Source organism: Rhincodon typus, chromosome 34 (assembly GCF_021869965.1).
Source record: "Rhincodon typus isolate 14 chromosome 34, sRhiTyp1.1, whole genome shotgun sequence".
Taxonomy (NCBI): Eukaryota; Metazoa; Chordata; class Chondrichthyes; order Orectolobiformes; family Rhincodontidae; genus Rhincodon; species Rhincodon typus.
In genome coordinates this window covers 19,595,750-19,612,993 of record NC_063365.1, presented here as the reverse complement: position 1 = coordinate 19,612,993, position 17,244 = coordinate 19,595,750, and the positions used below count along the sequence as shown (strand labels likewise).

Genomic DNA, 17,244 nt, shown 5'->3' with positions numbered 1-17,244 from the left:
CACAGTGACAGTGTACCAATTGTTGGGATGGTTACACAGTGACAGTGCACCAATTGTTGGGATGGTTACACAGTGACAGTGGTCCAATTGTTGGGATGGTTACACAGTGACAGTGTTCCAATTGTTGGGATGGTTACACAGTGACAGTGTTCCAATTGTTGGGATGGTTACACAGTGACAGTGCACCAATTGTTGGGATGGTTACACAGTGACAATGTACCAATTGTTGGGATGGTTACACAGTGACAGTGCACCAATTGTTGGGATGGTTACACAGTGACAGTGTTCCAATTGTTGGGATGGTTACACAGTGACAGTGTACCAATTGTTGGGATGGTTACACAGTGACAGTGTACCAATTGTTGGGATGGTTACACAGTGACAGTGTACCAATTGTTGGGATGGTTACACAGTGACAGTGTTCCAATTGTTGGGATGGTTACACAGTGACAATGCACCAATTGTTGGGATGGTTACACAGTGACAGTGCACCAGTTGTTTGTAATTTTTCTTTCATTTGTATTCGAACGACATTTTTTTTGTGGAGGGATTGTCTTTATTGAAATGAAGTGTGCACTTAACGTGCATACAGGTTTGGCTGTCCCTGAGGCTGGATTCTATTTAGATCGCATTTTGTCTAGAGTCCACTGTCCTTTCTGCCCACTTGGCTGCTGACCATTTCCTGTGGTAAACTCTGCATGTAGTTTGATTTGAGTACAGTATAGTTACAATCCACTGAGGTTAGCTCACCAGGACTAGACACTGAACACTAGATTCTTTCTTTACCTTCAGACCCTGAGGATTCAGTGTATGAATGCAGCACTAATCATTAATAAAACCTCTATGGAATTGGGTTGGGAGGGAGAATGCATTACAGTGGGGACAAATCTCTGTCAACAGTTGAGTTGTAATTCTGTGGCTGTGATTGAGTTCGTTTGGGACTGTTCACAGACAAATTTATTAGGTTTGTAAAAGGGTGAAAGTTGTGGAATCTGTACATGCCAAAATAAGTTAAACTTAGTAGAGGTGGATTGATGTTATGGAGAAAATGTTTAAATGACAGGTGGTGGGATACCAGGGGAAGGATGGAGGGAATGTAGGGGAGATCCTGGTCAAGATATTGTGTGTTAATTTGCCCCTTGGTGATGTGCATCAACCATACTTTGCCAGGTCGACTACTGGATCGATAAGCCCATGGAGAAATAATGTTTTTCTTTTATTAAAGAACATCACTTAAAAAAATCAAACCCAGGAACTGAACAATACATTTTGTAACTTTGTGTACTCTTGGAGCTCAAATGTGACTCTGGACTTTTGTACAAACATCTGAGTTGAACATTGTAGACATTACAGGATCAGTTGATATGCTCCTTGTATTGAACAGCTGAGTTCAGGTCGATACGCCCCACTCTCAGTTGTGTACACTAAACATTGGGTCACATGTCATTCCAGGAACTGAAATTTTAAAACAGAATCAGCTGCAGCAGGAACTAGTATTTTTGTAGAATATCATAGAATGGTGACAGGGCAGAACTGATAGTTTCACCCACATATTTCAACACTGATTGCCTGTAACCACCTCAGCCACCACTGCTAGCTCTACACTTGTCCAAGGCATTTGGGCTATCAAGAATCAATTTCATTCTTAAAGTTGTTAAAATTAAAACAAAATTAAGATTGTATTTCATCTTTTTTGTTCTCTCTGTGGTAACCTAATTCTGTTGCTTCTGCTGAATCATTCAGTTGTGTTTCAGATCTCCTAAGCAATCACAGTACAGCTGATTATTCACTTGAAGCCTCCTCACCTTCAGATCATTCATGCCAGACCTTGCTTCCTGTGGACATTCTCCCCTATCTCAGAGAGCTCTAGGTTTTAATTTGGTGCTTTACACTGCCCTCTGGAGAGCAATTTGGGAACTTCTGAGAAGCAGCTTTCTAAACATCCAACTTCTCAAAGTGAAAGATGGCTGTGGGCAATCTCAGTGGTCTTCATAAAGTATCAAGCATACAATGCAGTTCTTAAGTTAAAATCTTTGGTTTATTAAGTACGATCTTACCTAACTATTCCACTTATTGTAATAAAAATCTTTTACTAACTGCAACGAAAAGGGCAAATGGGACTTGAACCTGGGGCTCCTGTCCCAGAGGTAAACACACTCCCACAGTGCCACAAGAGGCCATCAAAGTATTCTTTAATTGACCTATTCCAACACATCTCCAGGTCAAGTCAGGTTTGAACCTGGGCCTGTGGCCTAGAAGGTACTCTACCACTGCACCATGTTAAGCTTTAATGAAGAGATGATTAGAATTGGTGTTTTGACCAAATGCAGTAAACTTTCTCCTCCCAAAAATATCACAGCAGTGTGGGTGACCATGTAGCTAGAGAATTGCACCTGAGGGCCCCTCCCAAGCATTGATAATGAGCAGTGCTCTGTCTCTTTAACCTAAATACCTAAAGCAATTTCTACTTGCATTCTCACCCTACTCTGAAATGCTACACTTAAATCTTGCTCTTAGATAAACATCTCTTGGTTTCTTATGGGGAGAAACCATGGAATGGTGAAACTAAGCGCTGCAGTATGTTCCGTCTGAATAGGCCAAATGATCTCTCTCACCAAAGGTTAAAGGATTTTCCTTCTCAGTAATAATTCTTTCATGGGTCAGGATTCCCTGCACTGTATGGCCTGTGAATGTTGTTAAGGTCAGAATGTTATTATTCATCCTTAAGTGCCTTTGAGAGGGTGATAGTGAGCTGTTGTCTTGAATTCCTGCAGTCCACCTCATTTAGGCACAATACTGTTACAGATGGAATTGTGGGGAGGTGATGGCCAAGTGGTATTATTGCTAGACTATTAATCCAGAGACCCTGGTAATTTTCTGGGGACCTGAGTTTGAATCCTGCCAAGGCACATGGTGGAATTTGAATTCAATAAATATCTGGAATTAGGAGTCTAATGATGGCCATGAAACCATTGTTCATTGTCAGGAAAAACACATCTGGTTCACTAATATCTTTAGGGAAGGAAACTGCCTACTGCCTGGTCTGGCCTACATGTGACTCCCAACCTGCAGCAATGTGGTTGACACCTAATGTAATTAGGGGTGGGTAATAAATGCTGGCCTGGCCAGTGAAACCCATATCCCATGAATTAATTAAAAAAAACAGGATTTTGACCCACAGACCCAGTGCAGGAGTGGCAATGTAGTTCCAGGTTGGGATGGTGTGTGATTTGCATGGAGATCTTGGATGTAATGGTGTTCCCATTTACATACTGACCTTGATCTTCTCACTGATAACTGAGTGAGTAAAGCTCAGGAAATACGTGTCTCTTCCCTTCTTTTAAGTGACGAATAGTAATTAAACTTTGTCATCTATGCTTTTATATCTTGTGAATCTCTGTTGCAGTTTTTCCACAATTCCAGCGTACTTTCTGCGGTGTGGTGCAAAAAAATCATATCATGAATGTCTCAGATGCTGGACTGCAATATTTCAGTAGACAGTAATTGAAGGAAGTTCCTTTTTCTAAAGTAACTTTCTAACTGACCAATATATTCCCTTATTTCAGGCTACTACCGTACAGAAAGAGACAAAGGGACCTTGTATGAACTATTCTACAAAAAAGAATTTCTGGATGAATTTCAACATGTCACACTCTTCCGTCCCTTTGGGCCACTCATGAAAGTCAAAAGTGAAACAATCGATGTCTCGCACCAGATCATCAATATAATTGTGCCTCTGTCCGGCCGCACTGAGGCGTTTGCCCAGTTCATGCAGAATTTCAGGTAGAAGCGCTGTGAAAGGGCGCAGTCAAAATCTAACCAACGTTCGTTTTAGCCCCTCTCCTCAGTTGGGGTTTGTGGGTACTGTATGGAGATTAGAAAAGCAGACATTGCTTTGTCTGCTAATTCGAGGGAGGCATCAACTCTTTTATTGTAAACAGGTTAAATCTTCAACTAAAATTGCAAAGTAATTTCATGTAATCAGTTTCCGCAGTAAAACCTTAAAGGCATATGCCTGTGTTCTTGGTGCCATTGTGTTTCTTAAAACTGACACTCTGCCCAGTGTCCAGCTTACCCACATTTAAGCACCCAGGTTTTTACCAAAATACCCATGTTTCCAATTGTTGTTTTACACAGAGATGTGTGCATTCGCCAGGATGGACACGTTTATCTCACGGTCGTCTACTTTGGCCATGAAGGGTTAGGTGAAGTGAAGAAGATCCTGGAAATGACTGCCAGGTGAGCCATAAAAAAGAATAAGTATTTAGGCAGTTCAGGACAGTGGGATAGCACTGCACTGAGTCACGCATACAGGTTTGTATTTGCAGTGCCCTCAGATTGAGTTGGATTGGGTTACTTGTAATCATTTCTTATCCTTGTTTTCAAATTCCTCCTTGGCCTGCCTATCTCTGTGACCTCTTCCAGTCCTGCAACCTTGCAAGACACGTCTGTTTCTCCAATTCCAGCCTCATGTGTATCCCTGATCCTATTTCACAGAATCATAGGACGCCTACAAGTGTGGAAGCAAACCATTTGGCCCATCGAGTCCACACCGACCCTCTCCGAAGAGCATCCCACCCAGACCCAACCCCCACCCCCATCCCTGTAACCCTGCATTTCCCATGGCTATCCCACCTAGCCTACACTATGGGCAATTTAGCATGGCCGATCTACCTAACCTGCACATCTTTGGACTGTGGGAGGAAACTGGACAACCCAGAGGAAACCCACACAGACACAGTGAGAATGTGCAAACTGCACACAGACAATCGCCTGAGGGTGGAATCGAACCCAGGTCCCTACTGCTGTGGAGCAACAGTGCTAACCACTGTGCCACCCACATTTTTTCCATCATCAGTTACCATACCTTCAGCTATGCAGCCCCGACCTCTAGAATTCCTTTGTTAGCCCCTTCCACTTCTCTGTCCTCCTTTAACCCACTCCCTTAAAGCTACCCTTTTACCAAGCATTTGGTCATCTATCCTAATACCTCTTTATGTGGCTTGGTGTGAAATTGTTTTTGGTAACGTATCTGTGAAGTGCATTGTGATTTTTTTTTTACTGCACCAAAGGCACAATGCAAATTGGATTTGTTAATACAGCCTTCATTACATTAAAACTGGAAGTGCTAAATCACTGGAATAAAAGATTTTCTTTCTGTGCAGTGAAACTAATTTTCACAACTACACTCTGGTTCCTTTGGTTGATGAATTTTCTCGTGGACGTGGCCTGGATATGGGAGCCCGGGCCTGGGAGAAGGGCGAGGCGCTGATGTTTTTCTGTGATGTGGATATTTATATATCTCCTGAGTTTCTTAACAGCTGTCGGATAAACACAGAGCCTGGTGAGTTATTGACTGTTTTGAGTTTTAAGAAGGATCATTGTGATGATTATATACGGTGAGGTTGAAGAGAGTATTCTGAATGAATCTCCTTGCATGCCTCTCCTCAACGTAATAAGCCCTTAAAAGAACAGACTAAATGGCTGTATGCCAGTAGGGATATCTTGCTCAGCACAGGATAGTTCCTTAATTTATCTCCTTGTAAACTATGCACGTCAAAGGTGCTATGCAAACGTAAGTCTTTATTTCACATCTAATGCTGAGCTGCTTCAACCACTCATTTCTGTACCTTTTGTGTACCGCAAAGCTCTGTGTTTTTGGTGTGGAATCAATGGGCAGAATTGCTCATTCAGTGCTCTACTGTTTTTATAGCAACAATAATTTGCATTTATGTAAAATTTGTCACTTAAATCATGTATTAAATCATGTATCTCTCTACTAGCCATTTGTCAACATAGCATGCTGTTCAGTTTTGGAAGCTGAGCTGCTGGACCCTTACAGTCTGAGAGTCTTAGTTAGACCACGAGAGATCTGTGTATCTATCTGTATGGGATTGATTTGTGCTGTTTCAACCCAGATTCATTTTATATCTCACCATGCTGTTGTTGTACACCTTTGGAAACTCTGAAAACTGCAGTCTTACAAAAGATAGGTTGCATGTGTAGCTGCACACATGGATCATTACCTGCCATTTTTTATGTTGCATTACTGTGTTTGAAACAGTGCCTCCTGACATAATTTCATTTTTACCTGTCTCTTATCTGCAGCATTTAATAAACTTGTGGTCTTTCCACAGGTAAGAAAGTTTTCTACCCTGTTGTGTTCAGCTTGTACAATCCAGCTATTGTCTATGCCAATCTGGATGGCACCCCATCCATTGAGCAACAGCTGGTGAGTGGTTTTTTTCAGATGATACAGCTTATTAATTATCTTCTTTTAAATCACATGTGTATATGTTTCATTATGTATTAGCACTTTACATCTTCACAATCTCACTTAAGGAACTCATAGTTAGAGAAGTTCAAAGGTTGGCACAGATGTGGACTAGGGGAGGGGCTAGTCTTGTTGCCCTATTGGAGGTGTTGACTTTCAAGTGAGACTGGCTATAAACGTGGTCACATCAACTTTTTCAGATAGTCGTGGTGGATGTTAAAGATCATTTGAAGACAAGGCGGAGGTTGGCCAACATTCCTCCCTCAGCTCAACATCTGTGGAAAAAATGGATGAACTGCTTGCTTATGCCTTTGTTGTTTGTGGTATTGTCATGCACCAAAAAACCAAAACATTTGTCACATAACGCCTGTGTAGCTGCATTTGAAGGCAACTTACTATATTGACATGCCTTGTCGTATTTCCCTTGGATCTGAAAAATGTATAATATAGAGATGTACATTACCCTGTTCTCCCTCCTGCCTTTCCAATATGCTCTCCAAAAAAGAGCTAGAACACAGCTCTGACACCATTGAGAGTTCCGATATAAAAGGACACTTGAACTTCCGAGAAGACATTTTTCTATTGTCGGTAGATTGTTTTTATTTTTAAGATGTGTAGGGGAATAATAGCCACATTTTATCTGTAACAGTATGAACTTAATGTCTCAGTTTGTCTCTGGTCCTCATTAACATTACACCCAGATGGAAATTGATTGGGAGATTGACAGCAGGGTCTTTTTCTGTCTATAAAGTCATTGTCATAGGGATCCACTGCACAGAAAAAGTCCATGATGTCCATACCAGTCAAAAACAACCACCTAAGTATTCTAATCCCATTTACCAGCGCTTGGCCCGTTGCCTTTGTGCACTAGCGATGCCAGGGCATATATCTAAATACTTCTTAAAAGCTATGGGGTTTCTGCTTCAGGCAGTGAGTTCCAGATTCCCACCACCTTCTGAATGTAAAAGTTTTTCTTCACATCTCCTCTAAACCTTCCCATTATTTTAAATCTGTGCCCCTGATCATTAATCCCCCCTATCTAGGGGAAAAGTTTCTTCCTGTTTACTCTGTCTGTTGCCCCTCATAATTTTATACATCTCAATCATGACACCTCTCAATCTCCTCTGCTCTATGGAAAGCAATCCTAGTCCATCCATTCTGTCTTCATGACTGAAGCTCTCCATCGCAGGCAACATCCTGGTAAATCTCCTCTGCACCCTCCCCATTGTTCTCACATCTTTCCTATAATCTGAATTCCAGAAATGCGCACAATACTGTAGCTTTGACCTCACTCAATTTTTATACAGTTCCAACATAACATCTCTGCTGTTAAACTCTATGCCTCGACTATAAAGGCACGTATACCATATGCCTTCTTAACCACTTTATCCATCTGGCCTGATACCTTAAGAGATCAGTGTACATGCACACCAGAGTCCTTCTGATCCTTGGTTCTTCCCAGGGTCCTACCGTTTATCATATATTCCTTGTCTTATTTGTCCTGGCCAAATGTATTACCTCATATTTATCTGGATTGAATTGCATTTGCCACTGATCAGCCCATCTGACCATATTGTCAATATCCTGTTGTAAGGCCATCCTCCCTTTACTTACCATCGCACCAATTTTTTTGTATCGTCTGTGAACGTACTGATCAACCCTCCCACATTCAAGTTTAAATCATTTATATAAACCACAAACAGCAAGGGCCCCAGCTCTGACCTCTGTGGAACCCATGGACGCAGACTTCGAGTTGGAAAAGCCCCCCTCAACTATCACTGTCTGCTTGCTGCCACTCAGCCAGTTGTGGATCCAGTTTGCCAAACTTCCCCTTTACTATCAACTTCCCATATGGGTCCTTATCAAAAGCCTTGCTGAAGGCCAAGTAGACTACAACAAAAGTATTGACCAGTTCAATTCCTTCACTGCATTGATATGATGAATTTTGCAACAAGCAGGGGATTGAGAGATGTATTGTTTATTTGAGGCTGACTGCCTGAACCTACCTCCTGTTCCAGGAAATAATGCCATGGTTTCACAATTCTTGGATCATAATGAGTCATAAGATGTGAAGAAATGAGCTTATTTTCTGCACGGTCTGTTGAAGATAACATAAGTTTTGCTCTGCGAACCTTGGTTAATTTCTTTCTAACCTTGACATAGGTGCACAAGAAAGATTCTGGGTTCTGGCGAGATTTTGGATTTGGGATGACTTGTCAATATCGCTCCGATTTCCTCACTATTGGTAAGTGAGCATAGTTTTTGTGTTGTGGTTCATTCCTTGTTGTGGGAGTTGTTCACCTGTCACTTATATCGGTGACTGTCAGGTAGGGGCGATCCTCACTCCGAGTGAATGGGCAGCACTGTTGGTGCTTGGGAGTGAATTGTTTGAGGTAAGAAGGTGTTCGGCAGCTGAATCAACTTCACTGAGAACTCGATGCTAGTCGATACCATGCTAGTCAGAGGACACTTGAGATGTTAAACTAAAGTCCCACCTGCTAATGAGGACATGAAAGATCATATGACCAGTATTTAAAAGAAAGCAGCGGAACTTTCCCCCTTGTCCTGGCCAAAGCTCAAATCAAACAAAATTATCCGGTCATGATCTCATCATTGTTTTGTTGGACCTTGTGTGGAAATTGGCAGTTGTATTTCCTATGTTACAACTATATAAGTGCACGTCATTCTTTTCTTTTTATCTCCCAGTATGCTTGATATTGTGTCTTTGCACTGTTTTTAGTACAATTACATGCAATCAACTCTTCCCGTGACATCTGACACACAGATGTTAGTCCAAGTGTCAGCTCACAATTAAAGATAGTTCATTGGAAACCTATCCACTAAGACAAAATACACAAGGAATTTGTAATCTTGACTGCACAGCTGGAATGTAGATACTGAATGTAGATTGGTGAGCACAGAAGCATAGCAGGGTGCTGCCATCATATTGAAGCTCAAGTGCAATGTCATGGGACAAGGAGCCATAGACTTGATCACATGTTTATGCCTGGAGATTCCATCCTCTGCTTTGCTGATATTCTGTTCAGTTAGACCTGGTTGGACAGCGGTCTCTGGATCTTTAAATAGGAGGCCACCTGACCCATTGGCCTATGCTGACTCTTTGTACTTCAGCCCACTTTCGTCCTCAATCTCCATTAGCCCGCAAGCTTTGCATCATAATTGTTCATTCGCTTCCCTTTTGTTGCGTTATTGAATTTGTTTCCTCCACCCTTTAAGACTGCATCATCTTGGATTATAGGCAGGGATCAGCAGTAAAATCCACAGTGTTCACTGTCACCTATTCTCCAAGCTTGCCTCAACTGTTCTTAAAGTGAGAACTCTAGTCAAACCTCACTTCAGAACTTGTGTGCACAGCCCATAACCTAGTCTAACAGTCCATTGCAATCTTAATTGGAAAACCACACTATTTCAGTTTAAACCAAGGACGTGATTTGCTGTTCCTCCCAATATCGTGCTTTACCAGTCAAATAAGCGCAAAAGAATACTCCGATATCTTGACCAACAATCCCATCCCGCTCCCACCATTCCCCTGGTGAATGTAATTCACTAATTGTGGGATTTTGTCCTCAAAATACTCCCAGCTTTGTTTTCACAGTGTTTTGAAGTAGCATTTTTGGGTGGAATATGACAAGACATTAGATGAACACAAATTCTTTCTCTTCACAGGCGGCTTTGACCTGGATGTGAAAGGGTGGGGAGGGGAGGATGTCCACCTGTACAGAAAGTATCTCCACAGTGACCTGATCGTGGTGCGGACACCTGTCTCCAGCCTCTTCCACCTGTGGCACGAGAAGCATTGTGCAGACGAGCTGACCCCAGAGCAGTATCGCATGTGCATTCAGTCAAAAGCCATGAATGAGGCCTCCCAGGCTCACCTTGGGATGCTGGTGTTTCGAGATGAGATCGAGGCCCATCTCCGCAAACAAGCCTACAGAACTGACAGCGAAATTCCTGATTGAGTCGGAGGTCTTTGCTGTTTGGCCTGTTCAGACTTTCACATTTGCGGTCTTTGGGTCAGGACCTGTTGTGTTTAATAACGGGACCGCAGATGACAAAATATTGTATTACATTGTGCTGTTGCAGTGCTCAATTAATGGCCCAAAATGCGCTGAGGAGTTTACACATCTCCAAGGAGTTCAGCGTTGTGTTGCCATTTGCTCTCACAATACAAGTGTATGAGAGATCCCAGATACTTAGGAGTTTCTTGAGTGTTGGGGGGAAAGAATTTGCCACTTCAGGTATTTCTATCCTTCATGTGAAGGGTGTTCACCCTTGTGCTTGCCCTGGTCTGTCGCCTCAAGTGATGTTCACACTGTTGTTTGAGTGATGGGATACACTTGGTTCAGGAATTTCCAGGGTTTCGGTGTGAACTGACAGAATAATGACTAGTTATGGAACAGTATTAATCTTCAGTGAATAGGACCACACATGCGCCATTTCTATGCTCACTCTTCATACTGCCACTTTCTTTCTGGCTGCCTGGGGGCCATTATGCAAAGCCTGGCAGGTGAAAGGCCAGTCAAGCCCTGGGAGCATCTCCTATGTGTATGTTGAGGCCAACTGAGCTCATCTGCTTCTATTATCGACTCTGGACCAAAAGACATTGTATTTGACCCCAAGTGAAGCACATCATGCACACTGATACCAAGAGAGTGCTGCAATGCTGGGGGTGCTGTTCTTCATATGAAATGTTCAATCAGTGCTCCGTCCCATGTTATTATTTCCAAGATGAACAAAGGTCTTCTCCCGTTGTCTTGCCCAAAGTGTCTCTCTCTTTTTCTCTCTCAACCAACACTCGTAAACAGATTGACTGATATCAGTATTTCGAACACAGAATCATTGGCATTTTTATCCCACAAGGAGAGAATACTACTGTCTCAGCAGGAGTTATTAAGATCAAGGGAGAAAGAGACCCCACATTATTTTTAACTTCAATAATTGAACTAAAATGTGAATGAAACAGTTAGTCATATGTCTCACCACTTCTAAGCTATTTCATTGTGTGTAACGTGCTTTGAGATGTTTCTGAGACATGATAAGTTGCTTGTTTGTTTTAATGGCTGTGTCTTCTACCCTCTGGAGCCCAGTTTAGCTTAGTTAGCTGGATGTCTGCTTTGCAATGCAGAGTACTGCAAATAGAGTGAGTGCACTAACGGGTTCTCCTCAATCTATTCCCTTGCCTTGAGCATGGTGACCCTCAGGTTAAACCATCACCAGTCGTCTCTCCCTAATGAGAGAGCAGCCCTTAGGTCTGGTAAAACTAATGGCAACTTTACATTTTGTCTTTTACCTTCTGCACATTTTTCTGTCCTCTTTTAAAGATTTGGGAATGTGCTTCTCCCACCCTCCCCCAAACATACGATGAGCATGTATTTCTACAATCCTGCAGAAAAAAAAACATGATTTTGGCACAATAATGGGCAAAACCTAGAGACTTGTGGGATGGAACCACAAGAGGTAGGAGATTTGTGGGATAAAAACAAAGTTGCTGGAAAAGCTCAGCAGGTCTGGCAGCACCTGTGAAGAAAAAGTCAGAGTTAATGTTTCGGTCCGGTGATCCTTCCTCTGGAGGGTCACCAGACCCAAAACGTTAACACTGACTGTTTCTTCACAGATGCTGCCGACTCTGCTGAGCTTTTCCAGGAACTTTGTTTTTGTTCCTGATTTACAGCATCTGCAGTTCTTTCGGTTTTCATTTAGGAGATTTGTGGTATTGGATTCTTAATTCAATTTTCAATTCCTCTATGTGTATTTGGTGTGTGTGAGCGTAGTGGGGAGGAGAGGCGATGGTCTGTGCAACAGAAAATTGTTCCAGCAGCAGAACTATCCAAATCTGCAATCATTTTGTCTAATTTATTTTGATTGATCTTCCATATCTAACCGTAAGGAAAACTGCCAACACGATGGCACTATAGATACTCACCTGTAAGATTCCTCTTCAACATGAAATCTCACCTAAAACAATACAAAAACACTTCTGGCACATACCTAAAATCATGGTTGAGGTGGCAGAGCTTCTAACCAATGTTACTTCTAAGCTCCGCAGCCACTCTAGGATTCTTCTGAGGTTCCACATGTGCCACCCGGTGTGCCAGCACATTGACTTCCTCTCTCAGAAGTCACTGCTACGCACAGACCTTGGAGGTTTGCACACCGAAAAAAAATTATAGGGAGTATTGCTTCTAGCTATCGAAAGTCGCAACTTTACTCAGGCTGTGGAGATGGGATGTATTTGTTTGCAGTTAGGCCAGCATTTATCACCGTCACTGCCTTGAAGATGATGTTTGTGAGCTGCTGCCTCGGGCCTCCACCATCCTTCAGGTGTAAGTACCCGCAGTTAAAAAGGCAGTTCCAGGATTTTGACCAGTGGTAGTGAAGGAACGGCGATATAATTCCAAATCAGGATGGGGCAACTTGGATTGGAACTTGCATGTAATGGTGCTCCCATGAGTCTTCTGCCCTTGTGCCTCTAGATGGTAGGATGTTGCAGGGCTGGGAAGACCTGTCAAAGGAGCATTAGTGACGTATTGCAGTGTACCTTGTCGATGCTATGCCCCATTGCCATTGTACATTGCGGTGATGTGGCGTCTGAATTTGAAGACGTTCGATAGGTACTCCTCTATTGAACTACTTTGTGCTTGATTTTGTTGAGCTTCTTCATTGTTTCGGAGCCACGCTCATCCATAACTTATCACTTAGTGGTTTTTCAGACAGCCTAGGTGCAGAAATGAATGATGCTGATGGTTAGATCATTAAATCATCTTAACTTTCTCCAATTTAAATTGAATTTGAGGTCCCTTTACCAATTTTCCATTTGGAAAGCCACTAGCTATCGATAAATGAACAAACCCTTTCTTGACTGAATGTCAGGGTCAAGACTGGCAATGATTTATTGACTATAAGACCATAGTTTTCATTACTTGAATGATGTTTTGTAATGGGCAAACATTGTGGTATTTATAGATAATTATTTAGCAACTTGAGCAACAAATAGTTGTCCGTTATCTCACAAGATTAATCTCAGAAGTTGTAACGGGAGTTGACTTTATCGATGAACTTCAACATAGCTGAATACTAAATAATTGAGATGCCATTATGTGATTCACTCTGTTGAGTGTATAGCCAAAACTGGATAAATTATAGCTACGAACAGAGTTAACTAGCAGTCATGAATTGAATTGAATTGATCGAAGTTGTAGAAAAAGTTGAATTAGTTGGATCATTGACAATTAAATTATCATTAAGAGCACTGCCTGAGACTTTGCCAGAATTATGAAAGTATTTTAGGAGTAAACCTTTTGAGTTAACAAATTAATAGCATGAGGCAACCAGACTGTCAAACAGATCAGAGTCTTATCTGTGTACGGTTCCAGGAATCATACCACTTCATCCGTCTGAGCAACACAGTTGAGTTGAATACCTTACAACCACCACCTTCCCTTGTGCTGGAAGTGTTAGGTTCTGTAACATCAGGTTGATGAGCCTCTGCTGGACAGAGGTGTTGGCTGCACTCTGATCTCTGTGTCAGTGTCTGCTTTGCGCACAAACAATGACATCTGAGCTGGCTGGTTCAACTCTCAACCTCTGCAATACCTGACAGTTTGGACCGTTATGTGACGCACTGATTACTGCCTGTACCTAAGTAATTTGACCGTACAATCTGACTGTTCTAATTTTTTACGCCCTGCAGATATAATACGCTGTGCTTGTAAAAGCACCTGCCTACCTAGGGCGGCACAGTGGCTCAGTGGTTAGCACTGCTGCCTCACAGCGCCAGGGACCCAGGTTTGATTCCAGCCTCGGGCGACTGTCTGTGTGGAGTTTGCACATTCTCCCCGTGTCTGCGTGGGTTTCCTCCGGGTGCTCCAGTTTCCTCCCACACTCCAAAGATGTGCAGGTTGGGTGGATTGGCCTTGCTAAATTGCCCATAGTGCCCGGGGATGTTCAGCTTAGGTGGGTTATAGGGGTATGGTTCTGGGTTGGATGCTCCAAGGGTCGGTGTGGACTTGTTGGGCTGAAGGGCCTGTTTCCACACTATAGGGAATTCTATGATACCTCTTTTAGGTAAAGGACACTCCACAGTTAAGCGACAAGGAGAATTTTCTAACTAGCAACTGATATCAAAGGCAAAGGTAATCTTTACCAAGTCAGGTTTGCTCTTATACATCTTAAATTCATAGAAAATTCCCTTTCCATTCACCTGAAAGATCTAGGTGATGCATGTAGCAACAGGTTGCATCACATATAGCCCATAATTTTGAACAGGAAAAGTTTCTGAAAGATATCAGTGTTAATGAGGTACAGATGCCTTGGCATCAAACTACTTTTTACTTCCCTAAGTTTCCAATCTTCCTTTAACATTGACCAGAAAATGTGTTTCATTGTCACGTGGTTTTAATTAGATTCCATTTCCTAGTATCTTTTTAACTACTGACGCGATGGGCTGTCCATTTTTACTGAACTTCACTTTAGGAAAGTAGTTCACTTTCCCAACACCATTTAATAATAACGGCTGCAGGGATCAGGCAGAGATGTGGCTGGTAGAGACAGGCTGGTTCGATCCTGATAATCTGTCACTTTTGTTTGATTGGGAGGCAAGTGGTGAAATGAAACACAGATCTCGGGTGCCACCCAACTGTATCCTCCAACAGAGGGCTACATTTCAAGTCTTACACGTGAGTATAAATAACAATTATCCTTTCAATGTGAGCTGACAAGCATTGGGATAGCCCAATCATACTCCTTCCTAACTCCATCCCAAAGTTACTGAGGCTATGACCATTTATTACATTTTGGTATTTCCACAGGAATTGGTTATATAGTCAATGAGATATACAGCACAGAAACTGACCCTTCGGTCCATTTTGTCCATGCAGACCAGATATCCTAAATTAATCTAGTTCCATTTGCCAGCATTTGGCCCATATCCCTCTAAACGTTTCCTATTCATGTACCCATCCAGATGCCTTTTAAATGTTGTAATCGTACCAGGCTCCACCACTTCCTCTGGCAGCTCATTCCATACATGCACTACCCTTTGCATGAAAATGTTGCCCATTAGGCCCTTTTAAATCTTTCCCTTCTCACATTAAACCTGTGCCCTCTACTTTTAGACTCCCCTACCCTGGGGGAAAAAAGACCTTGACTATTGGCCCTATCCATGTCCCTCATGATTTTATAAATTTCTATGAGGTCACTCCTCAGCATCTGACATTCCAGGAAAAATAGCCCAGCCTATTCAACCTCTCCCTATAGCTCAATCCCTCCAACCCTGGCAACATCCTTGTATATCTTTTCTGAACGCCTTCAAGTTTCACAACATCCTTCCTATAGCAGATTGCTCATGTTCATTTTTATGTAAATAATCTAATAATTCAAATGTGTTTTCATTGCACCATTAACAGAAGCAAATGTGTAGGTTCAGTTAAATGGAGGTTTGCCTGAATTACTGAGAGCTCGTTTGCTGTCTCTCAGGTTGGTATTATCTCTGTGCCCTGCTTCCAATGGAATATTTGTTCAGTATTAAAAGCACAGGTGCGGAAATGTTCAGACAGCCCCTAACTAATGACCTTGTTTTGGTCCAGTTTGTCTTGGTTGCTTTTGTACAAATACAACATTACATTTGTGGATTTGTCATAAAGTATGTATGTAATTTCTTGAGCCAATCATGTTCGTGTGGTCAAATCATTAACGGACCAAGCTTTTGAGATTAATATCTCATGGTTTCTTGAAGAGTTAAAGAAAGTATGACTTTTGGGAGAATGAATCATTGAATTCATTCAGTACAGTATTGCACAAGGCTTGATTGTTCTCATGATTCAGGGGGAGGGTAGCAATATTGCCTTTCAGAAGCAACCTGATTTAATCTCCCTCCATTCCCAACTGGTTGGTTTAATGTTTACCACTATGTATTGAGGTTAGAACCATTCACAGGCTCCAGTTACAGGGTGCTGATGCAAAGGCTTGGGGAAAGGGTGGGGAGAGTTTATTCATATGAACGATATCTATAAGGTAGATGAAATTCCCTGGAGACTCACTGTGCTGCTAGAATGAGAATCATGCAAGTGGAAACATCTTCTCCCTGGTACTTTTGCCTTGGGGCCTCCTTCAAAGCTTTATGTAACAACAGTGTCCTGTTTGTACCCACTGTGTCTGAAGATGAATTATGCTCTGAGGTATGGTTACATTCTTTCATATGCCCCTTACAGTCTCACCCACATTAACTAGGGAAAGTAATGTTTAAGAGTGGCTGAGATTGCCTTCTCAATAAATACTGAAGCACTGTGTGCATTGTGTTGTCTTTTACTTGGTCCTGCAAAATACTAAAGTACAGATGGTTTTGGGGTTACTTGAGGGTCATGTAGTACAACCTGCAAAGAGCAATGTGACTGACTGGAGGGTCTGTTCAAAGCACCCAGATTTACCTCCTGAACTTCGGCTGAACACGCATGAAGAATTAACCGTTCAACTTTGTTTAGTACAGATTAGGACCTAGTGCAATGAATTGGAGCTTCCAGTGTATGTTTCTTCCTCATCTGTTGATCCCCTTTCTCTGCCCACTTTCTGTCTCTTTTGGCACAGTGGCTTGGTGGTTAGCACTGCTGCCTCACAGCGCCAGGGACCCAGGTTCAATTCCATCCTCAGGTGATTGTCTGTGTGGAGTTTGCACATTCTCCGGGTGCTCCAGTTTCCTCCCCCAGTGCAAAGAAATGCAGGTCAGGTGGATTAGCCATGCTAAATTGCTCATAGTGTCCAGGGATATGCAGGCGAGATGGATAAGCTGTGGGAAATGCAGGATACAGGGATAGGGTAGGGAGGGTGGGTCTGGATGCGATGGTCTTTGGAGGGTCGGTGTGGACTCAATAGGCCAAATGAGATGTTAAACTGAGTCTCCATTGGTCCTCTCAGTGCTTGTTAGGATCCTGCAGCACTTTTGAATAAGTTTGAGG

At 42.4% G+C, this 17,244-nt stretch overlaps 1 protein-coding gene across 7 annotated transcripts in view; it reads left to right on the top strand.

Annotated features, from left to right (window-relative positions):
- Positions 1-16,970, top strand: part of csgalnact2 (chondroitin sulfate N-acetylgalactosaminyltransferase 2) — a 63,244-nt gene extending 46,274 nt beyond the window's left edge. For all 7 annotated transcript variants that reach the window (XM_048616221.1, XM_048616219.1, XM_048616224.1 and 4 more), the window contains 6 exons: positions 3,567-3,783; positions 4,138-4,239; positions 5,166-5,344; positions 6,138-6,232; positions 8,438-8,519; positions 9,962-16,970. In XM_048616221.1, coding sequence (XP_048472178.1) covers positions 3,567-3,783; positions 4,138-4,239; positions 5,166-5,344; positions 6,138-6,232; positions 8,438-8,519; positions 9,962-10,254 — 968 coding nt within the window. In that variant the 3' untranslated portion in view covers positions 10,255-16,970. The remainder of the gene's footprint in view (positions 1-3,566; positions 3,784-4,137; positions 4,240-5,165; positions 5,345-6,137; positions 6,233-8,437; positions 8,520-9,961) is intronic.
- Positions 16,971-17,244: the final 274 nt, after the last annotated feature.